The sequence below is a fragment of the Chaetomium strumarium genome (assembly GCF_033439665.1).
Source record: "Chaetomium strumarium strain CBS 333.67 chromosome Unknown B0T15scaffold_1, whole genome shotgun sequence".
NCBI lineage: Eukaryota > Fungi > Ascomycota > Sordariomycetes > Sordariales > Chaetomiaceae > Chaetomium > Chaetomium strumarium.
The window spans coordinates 3,497,933-3,517,402 of NW_026944429.1; the positions used below are offsets into that span (position 1 = coordinate 3,497,933).

The 19,470-nt window shown below is 56.2% G+C and overlaps 5 protein-coding genes across 5 annotated transcripts; 3 read left to right on the forward strand and 2 right to left on the reverse strand.

Annotated features, from left to right (window-relative positions):
• The first annotated feature begins 2,756 nt into the window (after positions 1-2,756).
• On the forward strand, positions 2,757-4,800 carry B0T15DRAFT_36146 (uncharacterized protein). Its single transcript, XM_062864155.1, has 2 exons — positions 2,757-3,648; positions 3,709-4,800. Exons 1-2 carry the CDS (start codon positions 2,954-2,956, stop codon positions 4,766-4,768), a joined length of 1,755 nt encoding a protein of 584 aa, XP_062726162.1. The 5' UTR covers positions 2,757-2,953; the 3' UTR covers positions 4,769-4,800.
• A 985-nt stretch (positions 4,801-5,785) lies between these two features.
• B0T15DRAFT_36166 (nucleophile aminohydrolase) lies at positions 5,786-7,097 on the forward strand. Its single transcript, XM_062864156.1, has 2 exons — positions 5,786-6,074; positions 6,180-7,097. The coding sequence occupies exons 1-2, from the start codon at positions 5,940-5,942 to the stop codon at positions 6,897-6,899; spliced, it is 855 nt and encodes a 284-aa protein (XP_062726163.1). The 5' UTR covers positions 5,786-5,939; the 3' UTR covers positions 6,900-7,097.
• Positions 7,098-7,294: 197 nt separating this feature from the next.
• On the reverse strand, positions 7,295-12,711 carry B0T15DRAFT_385708 (glycoprotease family-domain-containing protein; the record flags this gene model as incomplete). The annotated part of the gene is made up of 3 exons (XM_062864293.1): positions 7,295-8,491; positions 8,534-8,789; positions 9,611-12,711. The coding sequence occupies 3 exons, from the start codon at positions 12,709-12,711 to the stop codon at positions 7,295-7,297; spliced, it is 4,554 nt and encodes a 1,517-aa protein (XP_062726164.1).
• A 1,937-nt stretch (positions 12,712-14,648) lies between these two features.
• Positions 14,649-15,573, reverse strand: B0T15DRAFT_36196 (hypersensitive response-inducing protein). Its single transcript, XM_062864157.1, has 2 exons — positions 15,377-15,573; positions 14,649-15,315 (listed from the first exon to the last, which is right to left on the reverse strand). The coding sequence occupies exons 1-2, from the start codon at positions 15,481-15,483 to the stop codon at positions 15,009-15,011; spliced, it is 414 nt and encodes a 137-aa protein (XP_062726165.1). The 5' UTR covers positions 15,484-15,573; the 3' UTR covers positions 14,649-15,008.
• Positions 15,574-17,664: 2,091 nt separating this feature from the next.
• On the forward strand, positions 17,665-19,159 carry B0T15DRAFT_481771 (glycosyltransferase family 34 protein; the record flags this gene model as incomplete). The annotated part of the gene is made up of 3 exons (XM_062866051.1): positions 17,665-18,085; positions 18,151-18,439; positions 18,496-19,159. The coding sequence occupies 3 exons, from the start codon at positions 17,665-17,667 to the stop codon at positions 19,157-19,159; spliced, it is 1,374 nt and encodes a 457-aa protein (XP_062726166.1).
• Positions 19,160-19,470: the final 311 nt, after the last annotated feature.

Consider the following 19,470-nt stretch of genomic DNA (forward strand, 5'->3'; position numbering starts at 1 on the left):
CTGTGTGTATGCCTTCATGAAGCAGTTTGACGATGATGGTCGAGATTGGCGAGATTGCACCTCACATAGACGAGCACATACGGATCGCAACTCCACGATTCCAGTATCTGTTCCCCAAACTGTCTGTTGTACGGAGTTCCTAGGTATGTATGTACAATACCAATTAAATGGAGGCAAGAACCCGTATGTGCATCGTCATCTGTCCGGTGAAGGCAGCAAACATCTGTCTCGCTGCCCGTGGTGTCATGGAGCGAGCGTACGGGATGACCCAGACCGGCATTCTGCTCAGTTAACCTCTCTAACCTCGGTCCTATGTCTTCTAACTGATCTCAGAGCTTCAACCCTGCAGTCCCGGTACCATGGATAGGCAGATGGCAAGCTCTTTTATTTACGTACTTTACCTATAACCCAGCTTCATCCTTTGGCCTTGCCAAATGTCTTAGCAGCAAGCGGAGGACGCCTTCTTTACGCGGGCTGCAGGATTATAAGTTGTTGGGTGTGGTGAGGGGCAGCAGCGCCACGGCCCTCAAAAACTAGCAAGTGGCCCGACGTGGCGTAGTCGTTGCCAGTTTGCGGTCTAGACACCACAGCTAAAGTCAAGACTACAGCGAGCTGATTAGTAAAAGTGCAGCGTCCGGTCTAAACTCATAGTGTACTGTCCGATGTCATGCATCACACTATCATCATTACGACAACGGGAGAAGTCGGAGGCATCGGAACAGGAGAGCCTCGAGCGCTATCAAGTCGACATGCAATCCCAGTCAACTTTGCCAACCCGGTCGACGACGCTAAAACATGTCATTTCCGGCTGGGATAACTAGGTACATACGCGCATGGTCTTTTTTTCTTCGCCGGGGCAAAGTTTGCCGAGAGCATGCACCTAGCTTGGTAACTGCAGATGGGAGCGATATGTCGTGCTGGGCAACAGACTTGTGGCGAATCAGTTAGTGTGGAAGGAGAACCTGGTGAATTCTAGGCCCGTAGGAGCACCGTACTAAACAGCCACCTCCTTACTTGTTATGGCCCTAGTTGCGGGGTCTGCGCAGTGAGACGCTACCGATTCCATTCCGGGGAGATCAAAGGGCCTGGACATCCAAATGATCCAGTGGTTTACTGTGTACCAGTATTGTAAGTCTTGTAGCTCTGACACTGCCGGGAACGTCAAATTCCAGACGGACAGGAGGCCCGGCCAAGGAGCCAAGGTAGGCAGTGACAGATTGTGGTATGTACATACAGTAACAGTACCTGTGCATGATCCAATTGGACAACTGTCGTATCTTGACCTGCTGAGGGCGCAGTCTGCCAGTCTTCATGAAAAGGACGGACAGTGATTCTGAGCCTGCCAATGACTAACAGAGAGAAGCAGGTTCGACCGAGCAGTTAAGGTAACTGTGCCAAATCCGGTCACACGGTCCTCCGTACAGCCCAGGCTATTGTTAGTGGGCCCCCAGCCGTATAGTATTACTAGCGGCCATCATGCCTCCCCACGTGCATACCCCGGTAATTATAAGCCCGGGTGACCTGCAACCTATGCTTCCCAGACCGCCCTGACCAGCAACCTTCCAAATTCTCGGCACCGGGGTTGGGTTTCACAGACCGGCAAACCGAATCCCCATTCCACTTGCAGTTTTTTTTCGCCAGCATCCATCAAATCAGTTCCTTTTCCTGGTTTCTGCTCGCACCTGCGTGTTGTCGAATCTCCAGACGCAGCGGTTCTCTCTATCTGGCTTTCACACCGCCACAGTCGGAGCATGGCAGAATCCTCCTGATACGGTCCTTTCGCTTGCCGCTCCAACCAACCCACGCATCACTGTCTCTCACTTCATCCAGTGAACTGCTTTCCACGATTCGCCGACGAGCGCGGGGGCCAGACAAACTGGCCTAGATTCGAAATAATAGGTAACCCTTGGTTACCTTACCTATACCTACCGTATTTTCCGTCGGTATGTCCATTTTCTATTTCCCGTTGCAATTGAGAGTCTCGACACGACTCCCAGTTCCCGACGGTCACCTTCCTGGCTCTATCAGCCTTACCTTTGCTCCATCATCAGCATCGCCCAATCGAATATCACCACTGGGGCCCCAGTGACTTGTTGACTGCTCTGAGCGAATGAAGGCATCCGCATCGCCCGTTGCTTCGCTGCACTCCACAAGCGTTGGCCAGCAGGTTGCCCCATCCACTGCACGAAAGATCACACAGACACTTCACCCACCTCTCAGTGGTCGATAAGTTGTCGGCGGCTGCACAACCCCCATCCGGAGACCCCCAAACTTTACGCCCCCGTCTGAGCATCAATGCCCCTCGCATTGTCGCATCCCACGTTTTACACATACCCAGCCAAGCGCATTGTGGGAGTGGTCGGCCCTGGGCATCGGTAACCCACGCTTCCTCGCGCAACATGCGCAGAGCTGCCTAGACTCCAAAGAGACCTAGGGCATGTACTGTACATAAGGTAGTACTGCGGTACATACTTCCTTGCATCCCTTGCATTTTTAAGAAAAGGCCTTTTCTGTCGAATCCCATGACGCGAAGACATATATCCTGCTCGCTCTTTCTTCACTACCACATTTTAACACATCTTCGTTCATGCCCCCGCTGACCTCCGGTCTGGTTAATCGTAGTTTCTCCATAACTCGCCACAAATCGCTCTGGTCATCTTTGACCCAGACTCCGACCGATTGTTCTCGGCTCAAGGGTCCCGCAAGCCCTCCCGTCCGGCCACCACCTTTGTTGCCCCTGGACGGTCTTGTCAGCCGCCACACGGCTCCCCTGTTCGGCAAAGGTAGAAAGAACTAGGCTAGCATTGTTCTCGCCTCCAAGCAAACCATTCACCCACCACCTAACCGGGAGCACGCTTCTACGCTTCACTTATGACAACCTCGTTCAATTGATTGTTGGAGAAGGATCAGGACTGTGGGCCATTGATCGTCCTCGGCTTTCCGCTTTCCAAGAATGGCCGTTGTCCTTACGGCGGAAGAGGACGGCCATTTCTCGTCAGGATTGCGCCGGTCCCAGTCGCAAGTCAAAATAGCACCTGAACGTTCGGACTTCCGAACATCTTCGTCAGCCTCGCGCCTCAGCGACCTTTTTTCCCAGGCCTCGAGGACATACGCAGGGTCGCCCGGTTCGTCAACACTAACATCTCCATCTGTGACTCATGTCGAATCTGCCGATGAGTTGTACTTGTCGACTCCAGTGTCGAACTCTTCTTTGGCATCGGATTGCGCTGAAGCTAATCACACGGCATTGATGACAACGGAGGATGTTATTTTTCCCAACTATGATGACGGGGGCTACTTTGGCCGGCTTGGGCTGGATAGCCTAGAGCCTCCCCCGAGCCCGCAGCCGGGTAACTCGGACGTTGCATCGCCGCATGAACAACATGAATGGGTCGCCGCGTCGAGGCCCGGGAGCCCGGACATCTTGGAGAGAGCGGAGGACGACATCTCAGTACGGGCGCAGCCATCAAGACACGTGGATTATTTCTCACATGACTGGAGGGAGGAGGATATCTGGTCATCTTGGAAATTCATCGTGTCCAGGAGGGGAGACTACACAAACTCAGCTCGGTTGGAAAATGCGTCGTGGCGGACATGGATGAAGGCCAGAAACAACCTGAGCACAGTTTCGGCTGAGACCCTAAATTGGTATGTTCATTTTTTTTTCGCCTCCATTATCTAAAATGCATATTTTCTAACACGGCACAGGCTGAAAGACCACGATGTGACATGGCTCTATGGGCCGTTACAGACTGGCACATCAAGTGTGAATGACACTTCGAGAAGCTCAAATAGCACCAAGCTATCCAAGTCAAGTTCATTCATTAACAAAAAGCCGATTTTAAAGAAGAGAAGCATGTCAGAAATCATGCTCCAAAGATCTCTCTCCACATCCTCGCTTGTGAAGCAAGCAGCTGCGGCGGTGCAGGCCCAGCAGCAGGGGAATCTGAAGAGGATAGGCAGACGACCAGGGCTCGAACGAGCGAATACCGATTACATCACATTTCCCTTCTCGTCACGGGGTGTGAGCCACGATGGGACGAGCTTGTTCCCCTCGACTAGATCCTCTGGGATCATTTCGCCGAGTGGCGGACGGAAGCACATCCACTTCAACGAGCAGGTCTCGCAATGCATCGCAGTGGACATCAAAGAGGACGACGAGGAAGATGACACCGAGATGAGCCGTTATCAGGACGACAGCGACTCGGACGACGGTGCCATCATGATGAAGCGGACGCAGCCCAAGAAGAGGCGGCCGATCCTTAAGAAGACGCCAAGTCACAATAATGGTGGAGAGAGCAAGACGATAGCGATGCTGCCGTCCACTACCTTGAAATATAGGGAAGACACCCCCGAGCCTACGGAATCGGCCATGAAGCACAGCAGCCCCAGTCTGAGGAGCCCAGCGCTCTCTCCTTCGTCGTCTCAGGAAACGCTACGCCCTTCCAAGAAGTCCGGCAAGCTCTTCTTCGCCGGAGATGAGGACGATGACGACCACGACGATATGGACGACGGCAACATCAGAAGCGGCATGTACTCGTCACCCCACTACCGCGATGGCGGTTCCGGACTGCGTCGGTCGGTATCTACAGTCAGCCTATCAGGCGAGCCCGCTGGGATGCGTAGGACATCGTCCGGGATGTTCATGCCGCTCGAGGAAGGGGAGCCTCCTGCTAACGGCGACGGCCTAATCGGTCGCATCATTGATACGGTAAATACGGCCCGGGACATTGCCCATGTCATCTGGAATGTGGGCTGGAGGAGTTGACTGTTTTTGCGGCGCGAGTCCTTTTTTGTTAACCAACGTTGCTTTTTTCAGTAGGAGGCTGCTTTCAGTACCATTCGACTTCGGCACGGTTCGAGGAGTTTTCAGGGGCTGTACGAGTAAGGCGGGAAAAGCATTGGGCCCATGGCGTTAATCTTTTTGATCCCCGGGTAGCGACAAGGCGTCTAGGTGCAACACCGGAGGGAGGGACTGCTTGACCTTTGGGGCCGACGAAGCCGCTGTGCTTCGTTACCTTGTTGCTGGCGTTGTTCCCAGCTCGGTTGCGCAGTCGGTTGTTACGGACGACAGGGCACATGCATTGGTTGGGGTGTTTGAACAGGGCTGCTTTTTACGGGTACCAGGTTTTGTTCCTTCGCATTCCCGGTTGTCATCCCCCGACCACGCCGCCGTGAGCGTGGCTACCGGGGCTTGTCTGGACGGTTGAATCTCTGGTGTTCATTTGGGGTTATGGCTAAACCAATACCCGCCGGTTCTTTGTTTTTGGTTCGATCATTAAGTCGCGGTTTCGGCTACGGACGACAGGCTAGCTGCTTAGGCGCTGTATCTGTAGTTCAATCGGGCGTATGGCTGGAGTTCAGTCAACGGAGTCACGGAAGATTAAAAGTATTACATACAAAATATATTGCAAGTTGTGTTCTTCGAGAGGTGTCCTCCCTCGTGGAGAGTGCTGAATCTTGATTTGGAGGAAACCACGGGACTGTACTGGGTTCGTCCAGGAAAGGTCATTGGTGAAGCATGCTCTTGATATAACCTCACCAGTCGGCAGACGAATCGACAGGCAGCTTGCCATCCTCCCTATACCACTCACTAGCAGTTTCTATCCTAGCAATTTACTGGCATCGTAATAAGCGCGAGGCACGTGTGTATTACTATCAGAGGTGCTGTGCTGTGTAAGAGGTACCTTGGTGGGGTACGTACCTTTCCCTCGAGGTTCAAGTTGCCAAGAAGGCCTGCGTGGGTCCAACAAGGCTGCCAGCAACGCGTTGCACTGGGAGCTGCCTTGAGCTCCGTCAACCTCAAGCCAGAGCCCGTCCATCACGATTCAAGAACTCACCCCGCCTCCCACATCAACGCCCTCCATCTCGGAAGCCCCGTCGAAGATAACAGAGGCAGCGCAAATACCTGCAGAACCGACCGTAAACAAGAGCCGACAATGGATACCCTCGTGGCGCGGTACAGCCGCCCGTCATACCAACAGAATGAGGCCTTCTCGGAGCAAGAGCAGCAGGACCTCGCCGACGCCGTGCCCAGTTTCTCTCTCAAATTTGCCATGCCACCGGTAGCACATGTAAGCCTTCCTTCAGTTTTTTCTTTTTGCTTCTGTCCTACTCTCTTTCAAAAGTCTACAGCGGGTTTTGCTGACTGATGGTGCGATGCTCGTCGCATTTAACAGCCGTCGGCGTGGCTCCGCGCAGCAACAGACGACCGCTCCAACCCGTCGTGCCCGATCAAGATCGCGCACGGCACAACCACGCTCGCGTTCCGCTTCCAGGGCGGCATCATCGTCGCCACCGACTCGCGCGCCACGGCCGGCAACTGGATCGCCAGCCAGACGGTGAAGAAGGTGATCGAGATCAACTCGGACCTGCTCGGCACCATGGCGGGCGGTGCGGCCGACTGCCAGTACTGGCTGGCCTGGCTCGGCATGCAGTGCCGGCTGCACGAGCTGCGCCACAAGCGACGCATCAGCGTGGCCGCGGCGTCCAAGATCCTGGCGAACCTGGTGTATCAGTACAAGGGCATGGGCCTGTCCATGGGGACCATGTGCGCGGGCGTCACCGAGGAGGAAGGGCCGGCGCTCTACTACATCGACTCGGACGGCACGCGGCTGGAGGGGAAGCTGTTCTGCGTCGGCTCGGGCCAGACGTTTGCGTACGGCGTGCTCGACGCCGAGTACCGGGAGGACCTGACGGTGGAGGAGGCGCTGGAGCTGGGCAGCCGGGCCATCCTGGCGGCCACGCACCGCGACGCCTACTCGGGCGGCTTCATCAACCTGTACCACGTCAAGCAGACCGGCTGGGTCAAGCACGGGTTCACGGACACCAATCCGGTGTTCTGGAAGACCAAGCTGGAAAAGGGCGAGTTTAGCAACGTCACGAGCAATTTCGAGTAGCTTGGGTTTTTGCGGGTGGGTGGGTGGTGGTAGTGCATGAAACTTATGGGATCTCACGAACTGGAAGAAGACACGGCGGCGTCTCAGTTAATGGGATCATCCAGGACGGGACGGCGATGTCCCACCGGCTTTGTACATGTACACCAGAGCTTTTTGGCCGTCCTTGGCAGAAGTGCTACTCCATAATGCATGCGGTCTATGAGTGATGTATTGTACTTGTACATGCTACGCTAGCCAGGTATCCAAGATACACATACATCTCTATAAGGTGTATATATATACAAGTACCTAGAGACGCTACCCCCCACCTCTACCGAAGCCTCAAGACTACAGTATTGATGTGCTCAATACACACAAGACGATAGCGTAGTGTACAATAATACTTAAGTACTACTTTAGTACTCTATCCTGGCACCCTCGATCCTGGACGTCCACCCAGGCGCGCCCAGGATGCCGCCCTCTTTCTCCGGATCCATCGACCACTTCCGCAAGGGCAGGACGTCGAGCTCGCTCCGCCAGCCGGCCTCCCACATTTCCATGCCCGCCCACGCAATCATGGCCGCGTTGTCGGTGCACATCTCGGCCGGCGGCCGTACGATCTCCACGTTGCCGAAGCCGCGCACGCGCAGCATCGCCCGCAGCACGTGCATCAGGAACCGGTTGCTGGCCACGCCCCCTGAGACGACCAACGTCTTGATGCGCGGGGTTGTTGGAGGAGCCGCTCCTGGTTCCCGGCCGCGTTGCTGGCCCCCAATAGGGAAGGAGGAGGCCGCCGTCGTCGTCGTCGTCAGCCTTGCTGCCAAGCCCACCATGGTCTGGACCACCGGGTCGTTGAGTGCGAAGATGACCCGGCTGGCCAGGTGCTCGAAGGCGAGGCGCATGGTCGCGCGGGCGAGCTCGCGGCGTTGCGCTTCGTCCATGTCCGGGTCCTTGTGCATGATCGCCTGGACCTGGCCTCCCAGCCCGGAGAAGTCGTAGGCCATCTGCCGGCTTTCCACCAGGGGCGGCGTGAGGGTCCAGCCGTGCTCCCGGGAGGTGTAGCGCTCGATCTCGTTGGCGCGTTTGAGCGGCGGGGAGTAGTCGTAGTCGAGCGTCGCAGAGTTCGGGCCTTGGACCGCCGCCTTGGAAGGAGAGGATGGGGGAGGAAAGGCAAAGGTCTCGAGCTGGGCGCCGTACATGACGTTGCCTGCGCTCTCCAGGACTGTCCGCGGGAGGATGAGGCGTGCGCACTTGTCGAGCATGTCGCCTATGGCAACGTTGGAGGACTCGGCCAGGATCGTGTGCGAGTCGACGGAGCGGGAGAGGAGCAGCTGGGTGTGCCCGCCCGAGACGAGAAGGCTCAGGAAGGGGAAACCCGGCTTTTTTTGTCCTTTCAGATTATTTGGCCCTCCTGATGAAGTTGATGATGATAATGATAATGCTTGCGACTGTTTGAGGGCTGTCACCAGCCGCGGCGTCAACGCATGGGCCTGCATATGGTGCACAGCTAGCAGCGGCACCCCCCAGGCCACGGCCAGCCCCTTCGCCATGGTCAGTCCAATAGCCAGGCTAGACGTCATGCCCGGGCCGCGGGTGACGCTGATGAAGTCGGGCTTGCGGCGGGAGGTAATCTCCCCGGTGGCTCGACTGCGGACGGGCACGCCCCGTCCGCCCTCGGCCGGGGGCAGAAACTGCAGGGCTGACTCGACAAGAGGGGCTACCTGGGACATATGCGACTCGACGGCTGTGATAGGGTGGATGCCGCCGAATTCCCTGTTGTCTGAGCTGATCTTGGAGTTGACATGCAGGCGCGCGGCCGAGCCCGACTTCTCCAGGATGGCAACACAAGTGTCGTCGCATGATGTCTCAATGGCAAGGGTCAGCAGTGACTTTGGTGGCCATTTCTTCGTACTCAGGTGACGGTGTCGGTGTCTGGCAGGTTTCAGGAAGTTTACTCTGGCGGCGCACCCGAGCAGCCTAGTAGCGGCAATGGCGCCTCTCATTGTGTTTGTGCTTGTGTTCGAGCGCATCTCATGATTTTCTCATCTTGCCCAGAGGCGATGGGTTCCTGGTCAGCCCCCTCCAACCCCGTATGTTCCTGCAAGATCCCGCCCGGTTGTCTCGCTGTGTACCTCACCACGAAGCCATTCCCGGCTGGTCTTGGCCAAGGGCGTTGAACTTCTTCGACGTGAATTCAGCCTACAGGTCAGGTGTCGCGCAAATGAGGCCATCAGGGTGCTCGTTGTCAACCAACTCACTGCATGCGACAAATTTATGCCGGTTGGCGGACGGCTGTTGCCGGCCGAATCTTCAAACCCGTTACACGTACGGAAACCCGACGGTATCTTGTATTTTCACGACAATCTGACAAACAGAACTTCCAGGTTGTTACAGAACATCCTCTACCGGCTCATGCTGCCCAGCTCAGATCTCACACATGCGGCAGAGGGCGCCCTAGAGATCACTGGCAATGGTATTCAAATCACAAATGCTTTTCTGATGCCAATGCAATTTTTACAGAGTACCTCGGGGATTCTCTTTCCAGGAGATCCCCTAATAATGCATGCATGCATGCTACGCCTGACTCCTGCCGCTGGCAAAACGGCTCTCCGATGCAGGAAAAGCAAGCTTTATATCAACCCATCAATCATCCCTTGCCTTAACGCCCCCTTCCGCCCTTCTTCCTACCAAGACACCTAGTAGTTTTCTTTTCCCCCCTTTTTTTTATTCACCTCCCACCGTTCACCTGGACCCAATTCCTGTACTCGCACCTGCACCCGCCCGTCCCGCCATCCATCCCTCCCAAGCTCGGGTCGAACTCCCCGGCAGGGTTGACGAGGTCCCCCGTGGTGTTCATGTTGTTGAGCACGAACCGGGCGTCGTCCAAGACGATCCTGCCTTGCGCATCCACCCCGCGGGCAAAGACAAACTTGCTGCCCCGCTGTCCGCCGTGCGTGTCCAGCGTGACCGTCATCGGGTACGGGAACGTGCCGGGCTGCGTGCTGTTGTCGCGGGAAGCCGAGCCCCCGAACCTGCCCGACAGCCGGGTCGTGTTGGACATGCGCGTCCAGAGCTCGACCTTGTACCGCACCGACAGCCAGGTGATGAGGAACTTGGCTTCGCGCTGGACGCTGCCGCCGTTGTCGTCGGCCGCGCTCACGCGGTCGCCGTCGCCCAGGCTTGCGTCGACGGACTGGACGTAGAGGGTCTTGTTGAAGTACGAGTAGAACGCGTATCGCTCGGTCGGCAGGCCACGGTCGTACAGCCGGAGCGGTTGCTGGGTCGGGAAGCCAAGGGCCACGGCAGGCGCTCCCGTGCCGTCCTTGTTGACGGCCGGGAGAGGGGCGATGTCCGATGCGTTGGGCAGCCCCTGGTTTGTGGTAACGTTGCTCTGCCTACTGACGGCACGCCTGCTCAGCAGGTTGGGCCCGACCGTGTCGTTGACGGAGCGCAACATGCTGATGTAGAAGGGGGTGGGTTCGCCGGCTTTGTCGTCGGAGACCACACCGTCGGTTGTGTTGCCCAGGAAGAACATTTCTTGGAAGCTTGGGGGAGCAGGGTCCGGTCTGAGCGACAAGCTCGAAGCCGAGTCATCTCGAGGTCCCCGCACAAGGCGTCGGAAAAGAGACGAGACCCCTGTGGCAGGAATGGCGCGCGGGCTTGGGCTTGTTGTTGGAGTTGGAGGCGGGCGGCGGGGAGGGTCCCACGTCACATTCCACGACTGACGGGTACTGTTGTCGAACTGGATCTGGATGACAAAGCTCGGCTGGCTTGGGTCGAACGGTGAGACCGAGTCCGCTTGCTCCTTGGGCAGCGAGCAGGTCCAGAGCGTCGGGGGCCGGACACATGCCCTCGTCATATCCGAGTCGGAGCCGATGACGGTCGAGATGCCGGTGGGTATGGGCGGGAAGTTGGTGAGGTTGAGCCACTGCGACGGCACGGTTATATCGGTGGCCTGACGGGCATGGCGCGTCAGTAACACGCCAAGCGTAACGCCCACTGCTGTCAGCAATAGCAGTGCCAGGCAGATCCCCAAGCACACCCGCCTCCGCTTCCGTCCCTCGCGGCCGGGCCGGCCAAAGCAGCCACAGCAAGGAAAGCAGCAGCCGCGGCCATGCCACAGCCGGCCGGCCTTCCAGGCAACGGCATCCTCTTTCTCATGCCGCCGCCGTTGGCGCTCTGCTTTCTGCCTGGGCCCACGTCCCGAGACGTCAAGAAAATGATCACCAGGCACAAACGACCCCAGCGGCCGGTCTGGTAGCGGTGGTTGGTGGGCTGCAGGCGGCGTCAGAGGGACGTCCGCTAAGCTGATTCCGCCCTGAGATGTCATGGTGTGCTCCAGACCGGGCGGGACTGGGCCGGGAGAAGGCGGGTACATTTCGTTCAAGGGGTGTCCCGGAGGGAAAACCGCGCGGTAGCGGATGTTCGCGTTGTGCTTGTTCGACGGCGGCGAGTATGGAGGCGGCAGTTCGCCAGGCGTCCGCGCCTCTTCGGCCATTGCGCGTGGCTTTTCGCGTGTGGATGGTGTTCGTCGTGGTGTTCGAGTTGCCATGGAAGACGAGAACGACGTGGACGAGACGTCCTCGATGATGATCTCCGGGAGGTGGTGATGTTGTTGTTGCAGCCTTGGAGGACTCCGGGCGGCGTGGGAGGATTCAGCTTCTGGTTGTGAGTGCGCCGGAGCCGGAGAGAGCGGCTTCTTCTTATCCACGTCACTCCACCATGTTTGGCTCTGGTCGGTCCTCGCTTGATTGGGACGACCAGGGCTTTGTGCGGCTGGCGTAGGTGGCCCAAATGGGGATGTCACCTGGTCCCACCATCCTTGAGATCGAGAGCTTCCACCCGTGGCTGACCGTTGCCGGCCTGTGACACGGAGGGACTTTCGTCTCGTCGTTGCAGGACTCCCATCTTCTTCAAACAGTGTAACGGGGGTCGCCATATCATCCTCGTCGCTGACGTAGATGGCCGTTGCGAGCGTATCTCTGACATTCATCCTGTCCCTTGGCCCAGGAAAGTCGCCTTCGTTGTCACTCGCTGTGAGGGGTGACACATCCCCGGCTCTGTATTGTCTTGGGATTGAAGGAACAGCGGGTACGTAATTTCTTTGAGGGATCCGCGGTGATGTGCCGTCGTCGGTATCGGGAGACCACGCCGAGACCGGCTGACTGGGCGAAGCAGCAGCAGCAGCACCAGCCGGCTTGTTGAAGTAGGCTGGGAAATCCACCGGCGTCTCAACGACGGCAGTCTGTGGGCTAATGACAACATCCGAGTCTGAGGGCATGGCAAAGCCAATGACTATCGGCCCTGCACTGGGAGATAGATCTGCCTGTGAGGACGCGGCCTCGGCAGCTAGTCTTTCGACCCTCTTGCCCTTCGTGGGCTTACACCTCAGCCAGTTCAAGGTACCGCCATAATCGTCCGGCGCCGCACCCTCTAACGCCTTCAGCGCGGCGGCATCGACAAACTTGCCTGTCCGGGTCTCCCGGTTGCCGGGATCCCGCCTCATCTGCTGGGCGATGTGCTGCTGTTGCCGGAGCTTGGACATGTCGGTGACGAGCTTGATGCCGAATTTCGCGTTCTGGGCCTTCTGTCTCTGACGGGATGTTAACCTCCGTATCCCCCGCACTGACTGGCGACCGACGGAACTAGAAGTCCGCTGCGATGCCTGCCGCGCCGGTTGTCCTGCCGTCTCGGATCCCAAGTCAAGTAGAGGGCCATCTCTCGCCGTGATCGGTGTCAAGACCTCGTCATCTTCCCAATCCTCCCAGTCGTCTTTGCTTCTAGCAGACAAGCGGTTGCCAGAACCGCTCGCAGGTGTCTGTAGCCCGCTCATCTTCTATCGTATGTCAAGTGCTGTTGCTCGCTATTGTGTTGTTCGAGTGTTTCGAGTTCGTGATTGGCAGATAAAGAATGCTGCGCTTTGCTAACTGAAGTTGCTTCTTTTGATGTTTCGAATCCGGGCTCGTTGTGGCAAGACGAAGTGAATGCAAGAAGGTTATGACTCTCCTGACAAAGACCCCCTGGTATGTCATGTGGTTGAGTCGCAAGTGATGATTAAGACAGACTTCTTAGTTCGGATCGAAGAACAAGAAGAAAGAAACGGTCCCCGGATTAGATGGTCTCTTTGGCACGTGGCAGAGTCAAAGAGTGTGTTCGGAAGTCACACAATAGACCGACAATAACAATGGAGTGCGCTCAATGGCGGCGTAACGAGGGGCACAATGGCAAGGTCAAGAAAGAGCGCGAGAACGCGAAAAGATCAAAATTCAATAATAGTGTGTATACCAACAAGCCTCCCGCGGCCCATTCTGCCTGCGTGTCGCGTGTCCCCTACCGGCTCCCCTTCTTCCCTTGCCTTTCCTTCTTTTCCTCTCGCTTGGGGCTCCTCTGGGCCAGCTTTAAGAGCGACAACCGCGCCATATCGCCAATCGCTGCACGGGAAATGGCGTGCCAGTTCCAACTCTGCGTGCCCCCCCTGGCTTCTGTCAGCGTGCTCGTCGTCAAGCAGCGCGCTCTCTGTGAACAGTCAAAGAAGGGCCCGGCTTAAACGAAGTGGGTCTTTGTATGGAATAAGCGCTGTGTCGATGTCGGGCGTTGAGGAGATTGGTTGCGGCGAGCCGCCCACGCTCTCGGGCCGCATGTTGATTGGCTTCTTGTCGCGCATGGCCAATATCAGCGGCCGGCCAATGGATTCAGACGTGTTGCTTCAGAACGCTACACTAGTCACTTCTCATTTGTGCTTTCGCTGGAGTGAAACAATCATGAGAGAGGTCCATGTCGGCCGTCTCGGAACGTAACACGACAGATATATCATACGGTACGCTGGATGTTGTCTTGTCGGTGGTTTCCTGGGCAAAGTCAACACAGCAGGCATGTCCAGAATCTGGTCAAGGTGTCAAGGCTGCACCACGCACGTTCCCCGGATGCCAAGCTTTTCCATTCCCCGCTTCGCTCGGCCCGGCATGCAGCAGACCCACCGTGGCGGCTCCCGAACCGCCGGTTGCCTGAAGCAAGCGCTTCGTTCGGCGCTTCGCGGAGATTCTTTGATTCTCTGATTCTCGCGATATTCTTCCCCTAAAGTACATATATAATGCCGTCTTGCTTCCAACTCGGGCTCGGAATTCATCAGCTCACATGGACCGACCCCAATGAGCATGGCGCTGATAGCAGGGCAGGATGTTGTTCCTCTGCTTAGCTTCAAGTTCATTAAAGAGAGACAGAACTGGAAGCCTAAGGTACCTTAGGTACATACCTATGCAGCGGAGAACCTCCTGTCACCCAGAAGGAGATGACCCCCATCTGAAACGCTCAATTGGCTGGGTGCTTACAGCAACAATAGTCAAAAGCTGCTCCTCACGTTCGCCACGCTCCAAAGTGGCTCTGTCTAAGTACGGATTGCCTGCATATTAGGTAGTCGACTATGTGAGTTTACGACTCACGTAGGAGGACAAAGATGGCCAAACCTTCCCGATCACGCCAAGAAACAAAGCCAAGCCCTCCTTGAACAGCCAGCTTCAAGTTCACCTTAAGAGAGCAGACCCGAGAAAAGTCCATCATGAACAGAGTTTCAGAGCGGAACCTCTCCTATCTTGCGCACCAAGCGTAGGAATGAAGGTTCCAAGTGAGAGTGCGAGCACGCTTTAAGTTTTTGTCACTGTCATCACGGAGAGGTTGCTAAGACGCTTTCCTATATCAACAATCCTACCAGTCCAGCCGGATGCAGAAGCAGAATTAAGAGGCCGCCGATACGGTGCAAGCTTCCTGTAACCATCCCTGAACCTACCTAGGTAGGTATGTAGGGACGTGGCAAAGAACTATCCTTCTACCTGCTCCGCACTGCACTCTGCTTCGGTGAGTGCAACTACTAGATTCAAAGCTAGAGTGGCCAGATTTCACCCGAGCTAAACTGCTAATAAAGGATTCGAAGTTGAATTCGAAAATCAAACAGTCGCACTGCGCCTGGACCTCAACGTTTTGAGCAGATCATGAGCTGGTTTTGTGTTTGTCCAGTAACTACTAGTACTGCCTAGCTACAGGTCCTCCCGTTGCTGCGATTCAACTTGGCCCACTGTTCTAGTAGTATCCAACAGGTCCGTCTACCCAAATTACCCAAGCCAAAAAGGGATCCATCTACTCCAAGTCGAAGGCGACGGGGCCGGTGTAGGTTTGGACAACGGCGTTGGGCTGGTTGTTCATGACGAACTCGTCGTTGGGGAGAAGGTGAGCGCCGCTCTGGAAGGAATTAGGAGTGACCTGCTGCGAGACGGTGAGGGTGAGCCCCTCGGCGCTGCGGACGATGGACCAGGTGCGCGACGACTCCTCGCAGGTGCCCTCCTTGACGTCGGGCAGCGTGCCGTCGTTGTTGGCGGGCACGAGGGCCTTGCAGGTGACGGGAGTCTTCTCCATGGTCCCGGGCTGGAGGACGCCGAAGGTGTACCTTTTTTTGCAGAGGTCAGTGGCTGCTTTGGGGGGGAGTCGTGGACTGCCAGTGAACTTACAGGCACTGAGTGGAGTGCGGAATGCAGCCGGCGCTGAAGTCCGAGACGTGGAAGACAGCGGTGGCAGAGGCGACAGCCGCGGCGGAGAGGATAGCGAAGAGCTGCATTTTGGTGGTTTAAGGTAGGTGTTGGGCGCAGAGGTTGGATGATAGTTCAGGAGTAAGTTCTCTTGAGTGAGCTGAGTCTTTGTGTGGTTGGTGTAGGATGTTGGGAGTCCGACAGAAGGCAGAACTAGACTACAGTACCTATATATACATATATATATATTAATCCAATCTATAACACAGTCATAGACATGTAGTCCGCCTGTTTCTTATTACGAGGTGTTCTATCCACCCGGCACACATAAACCTGGCACCGCTCCATGACGATCGGTGGGGACGGCAATGCAACGGCAACGCATTGTGCTGTTCCTCGTATTCGGTGCCTCGCCTCAATCCAGCAGTGATCGAATCAGTCGCCAGGGCGAGAGGGCGGTGTCGCCCGGATCTGCCGACTGCGGTGCGGCTTGTGCCGTCCATAGGGAACGTCATGTCGACCGTAGACAAGGTTTTGTTGACTCTACACGACGTCGCATTGTTACCTAGGTAGTTAATCCTGGACTGGAGACTGCGCTGGGTCGTCGCACCCAATCTCACCAACTTCCTTAAGAAACCCCAATGCCTGGAGAACAGGACTCTGCAACTTCGAGATGCCAGTGCTGGTTGCCGGGCTGTCCACGATCAGAGTTCTTAGTAACGACTGCATCATAACCTTACTTGATGAGCTAGATGGCTAGCAGTTGACAGTTGACAGCTGAAAGAGAAAGCGCGGAAGTCATGCGGCTGCAAGCGGTCAAAACGGATAGCAACACGAATTCACCTTGATGGCGGTCGGCGTGGCCGGTATGCTGATCGCCTAATGGGTTCGATGATCTCAAGCTGTTCGGCATATTGTTTGCCGAGTTTGCCGGACTCTCCTCAGATCCCCAGTGTAAACACCTCGAAACCGAAAAGTCATCCACATCACCATACGACGTGCAATGGGATCAAAGACCAAGTCTGAGGTGGTTTCGAGAAGAGGTACCTCCAGTAACAGCATAGTTGCATTCGCTTGAGAGTCGCTTAACCTTGTGTAAACCAGAAGGATTTGAAACTGAAGGCGACTATACTACTTGGTCGTATAACCGAGGTAAAACTAGCTTAAGTAAAATTGATGGAATACCCGATGTTAACTTCGGTACAATGATAGACTGCCCTCTCATACGTACCACACACCTGCCTGTGTCACTATAACATGAACAGGGCCTTGATATGAAACTTGCTCCAATCGAGATAAAGTAGCACAATGTGTTCAGAAGATTAAAGCGCGTTGGATGCAGTACCACAATGCCTCAGCTTAACAGCTTAACGACTAACCTTACACTAATCCGTACTGTACCTGCAGCGGACTGCAGTGTTTGAGTGTGTGCCAATGAGGCACAGGAATGCATGCTGAGTGGAGGCATGGTCGGCAAGTGGGGCGCCGGCATTCTGAGCAAGGGGGGAGAGTTTTGAACGTCCACTTTCTTTGAGATGTGGGACCAGATTGATAACATTAACCACATCCAAGTGTCCAATAACGTTACCTCCGTGCTGGTGTGTTGTCACTCTCTACTGTGCACCTCGCGGGACCAACCTGTCGTTTCCATGCATTCTACACGTAAATGGCATGACCATTGAGCGGGAAATTATACGAGACCCAAGTCAGAGGCGATCCGGGACCCCACGGCCGTTCTCTACTGGCGTTTCCGCGTATCCGGACGCGGCACAACTGGCAGGGACCACAAACCCGGTTTAACGTGTCTCCTTTTCCATTCTCCCCTCCGGCACGGCAGCGTCCGACCAGTCCCCGGCTCCAGATCACGGACCGGTACTCCCTCCCGACCGTTGAAACTCCCCGGACGGCGTTGAGGCCAGAAGGGAGTTAGAACCCGCAAAAGTGGCGCCCTTCAACCTCGGCGGGGCGTCGTCGTCGTTCAGCGACCGGCCAGCACGGTCGCAACACCGAAGGCGGTCCTCGGTCACCGCGCCGCCTTCTAACCTCCGATTGGGCGATCCCAAGTATTTGGGGGTTCAACCCCATCAGCCTCTCGGTCGTCTATCGCCCATTCCGGGTACGTGCCTTTCTCCCTGCTTCCAAGTCTCGTGCTGCCATCGGGTGTCTGCAGGCTATGCGTAGATTGTGTCCTCATGATTGTTACACATGTCTCAGGCTAACATTGGCACTTTTCTTTTTGCCATGTCTCTCCAGGCACCCCAACTACCCCAATGTCTCTGTCGCGCAGTCCGTCCCCCATCCCCGGAGGCGGCTGGGCCAGTCCAGGTCTCAACATCGCGAGTGGCCGGTCGAGTCCGACACGAGGGTTCACCGGATCAAGCGGGACGCCCGTCATGTGGGAATCATCCAGGTTAAAGAAGGCCGGTGGCACTGGATACCCCTCATTCTCTACCAAGAACCAGGGCTTCTTCGTCCGACACATGCGCCGCTTCTCAAGCAGCCTCCCACGCTTCAGCGGAAGCCCATACTACGCCGATAAGGAGAAGCTAGGTCGCGGCAGGTGGTCGGTACACAACGTGCCGCTTCTCGCGAGGATATGGGGAATCATGTCGCGCATGAACAAAAAGACGAAGATACGGCTGCTAATTTTGTTCTTGATGTTGCTATCCATCTTTATATTCTACAACAGCCGTGAGTGACAACGCCCGCCTTGTTTTGCTCCATATGGCACATTCCCCGGCTGACCACAAGCGAAGCTCTGGTATACCACTGGCGGAGGTCCACATGGCTCGGGGGAGGGCAGAAGTTCGTTATAATACTGGGCGCCAATGTCGGCGGTGGCGTCATGGACTGGAAAGGGGCGAGAGAATGGGCGATCGAGCGAGACTCAGTGCGGAACAAGAAGAAATACGTTGCTCGTTGGGGGTACGATTTGGAGATCGTGGACATGAGCACAAAGAAGCGGTATGCACACGAGTGGCGTGAGAGCTGGGAGAAGGTCGATTTTGTCCGCACGACGCTACGGAAATACCCCAAGGCGGAGTGGTATGCTGCTGAGCCGTCGTCTCCTCCCGCTTGCGCTCGTCTAACCTTTGGTCTAGGGTCTGGTGGCTCGACCTCAACACCTTTATCATGGAGCCGAGCTACTCACTCCAAAGCCACATCTTCGATCATATCGAGAAACATGTCTATCGAGACATCAACGAATACAACCCCCTAAACATCACGCACCCGCTGGCCGAGCCATACCTCGATGCCGAGTCGCAGAGTCCCATCGGTGACGGGAAGGCCAGCTCGGTCAACCTCATCCTGTCGCAGGACTGTTCCGGATTCAACCTAGGCTCCTTTTTTGTCCGCCGAAGCGTCTGGACCGACCGGCTGTTGGACGTGTGGTGGGACCCGGTGGCCTATGAGCAGAAGCATATGGAGTGGGCGCACAAGGAGCAGGATGCGCTGGAGCAGCTGTACATCTCGCAGGCTTGGATCCGGAAGCACACCGCTTTCCTGCCGCAGCGCATGATAAACAGCTTCCCGGCCGGAGCGTGCTCCGAAAACGGGAACGACACGCGGATACACTACAACGAGCAGGACCGGGACTTCCTCGTTAACATGGCCGGCTGCGAATGGGGCCGCGACTGCTGGGGGGAGATGTACAACTTCCGCGAACTCAGCTACTACCTCAACCGGACGTGGTGGGAGCGCTTCAAGGAGGACTTTTTGGCGCTGATCTGGTTCAAGCTCACGGGCCAGAGGGTCAAGTTCTAGGACATCGGCCATGGCCGAGCAAGGTTGGGCCAGAAGCACACAAACGACGTCGCTAATGGCAACATTACCAGCCATTACTCTGCTGCGCAGTAGTCCCAGAGGGGCGGTAGGGATCTGTTCATGTGTTAACAGATTTTCCCGCAAGTGCATGATAAGTTGCTTTGCTCGCACATTGTGGTACCGAGACAGTGCAGTATGTAATTGAAGCCACAGGCTTTTTGCTTGTAGTTTTGCTTTTGTACTCTGTCGGGAACAGCATCATTGACGACGAACAACCAAAGCTATGGGATGCCGCTGCGATCAAGTTTGGA

What these genes read in the sequence shown, in the direction of transcription:
- B0T15DRAFT_36146 (XM_062864155.1), top strand. Translation starts at nt 2,954, where the DNA reads ATGGCCGTTGTCCTTACGGCGGAAGAGGACGGCCATTTCTCGTCAGGA. An exon ending in TCGGCTGAGACCCTAAATTG is followed by an intron (nt 3,649 to 3,708) that starts GTATGTTCATTT and finishes AACACGGCACAG; the next exon opens with GCTGAAAGACCACGATGTGA.
- B0T15DRAFT_36166 (XM_062864156.1), top strand. Translation starts at nt 5,940, where the DNA reads ATGGATACCCTCGTGGCGCGGTACAGCCGCCCGTCATACCAACAGAAT. An exon ending in CCATGCCACCGGTAGCACAT is followed by an intron (nt 6,075 to 6,179) that starts GTAAGCCTTCCT and finishes CGCATTTAACAG; the next exon opens with CCGTCGGCGTGGCTCCGCGC.
- B0T15DRAFT_36196 (XM_062864157.1), bottom strand. Translation starts at nt 15,483, where the DNA reads ATGCAGCTCTTCGCTATCCTCTCCGCCGCGGCTGTCGCCTCTGCCACC. An exon ending in CCGCACTCCACTCAGTGCCT is followed by an intron (nt 15,316 to 15,376) that starts GTAAGTTCACTG and finishes CTGCAAAAAAAG; the next exon opens with GTACACCTTCGGCGTCCTCC.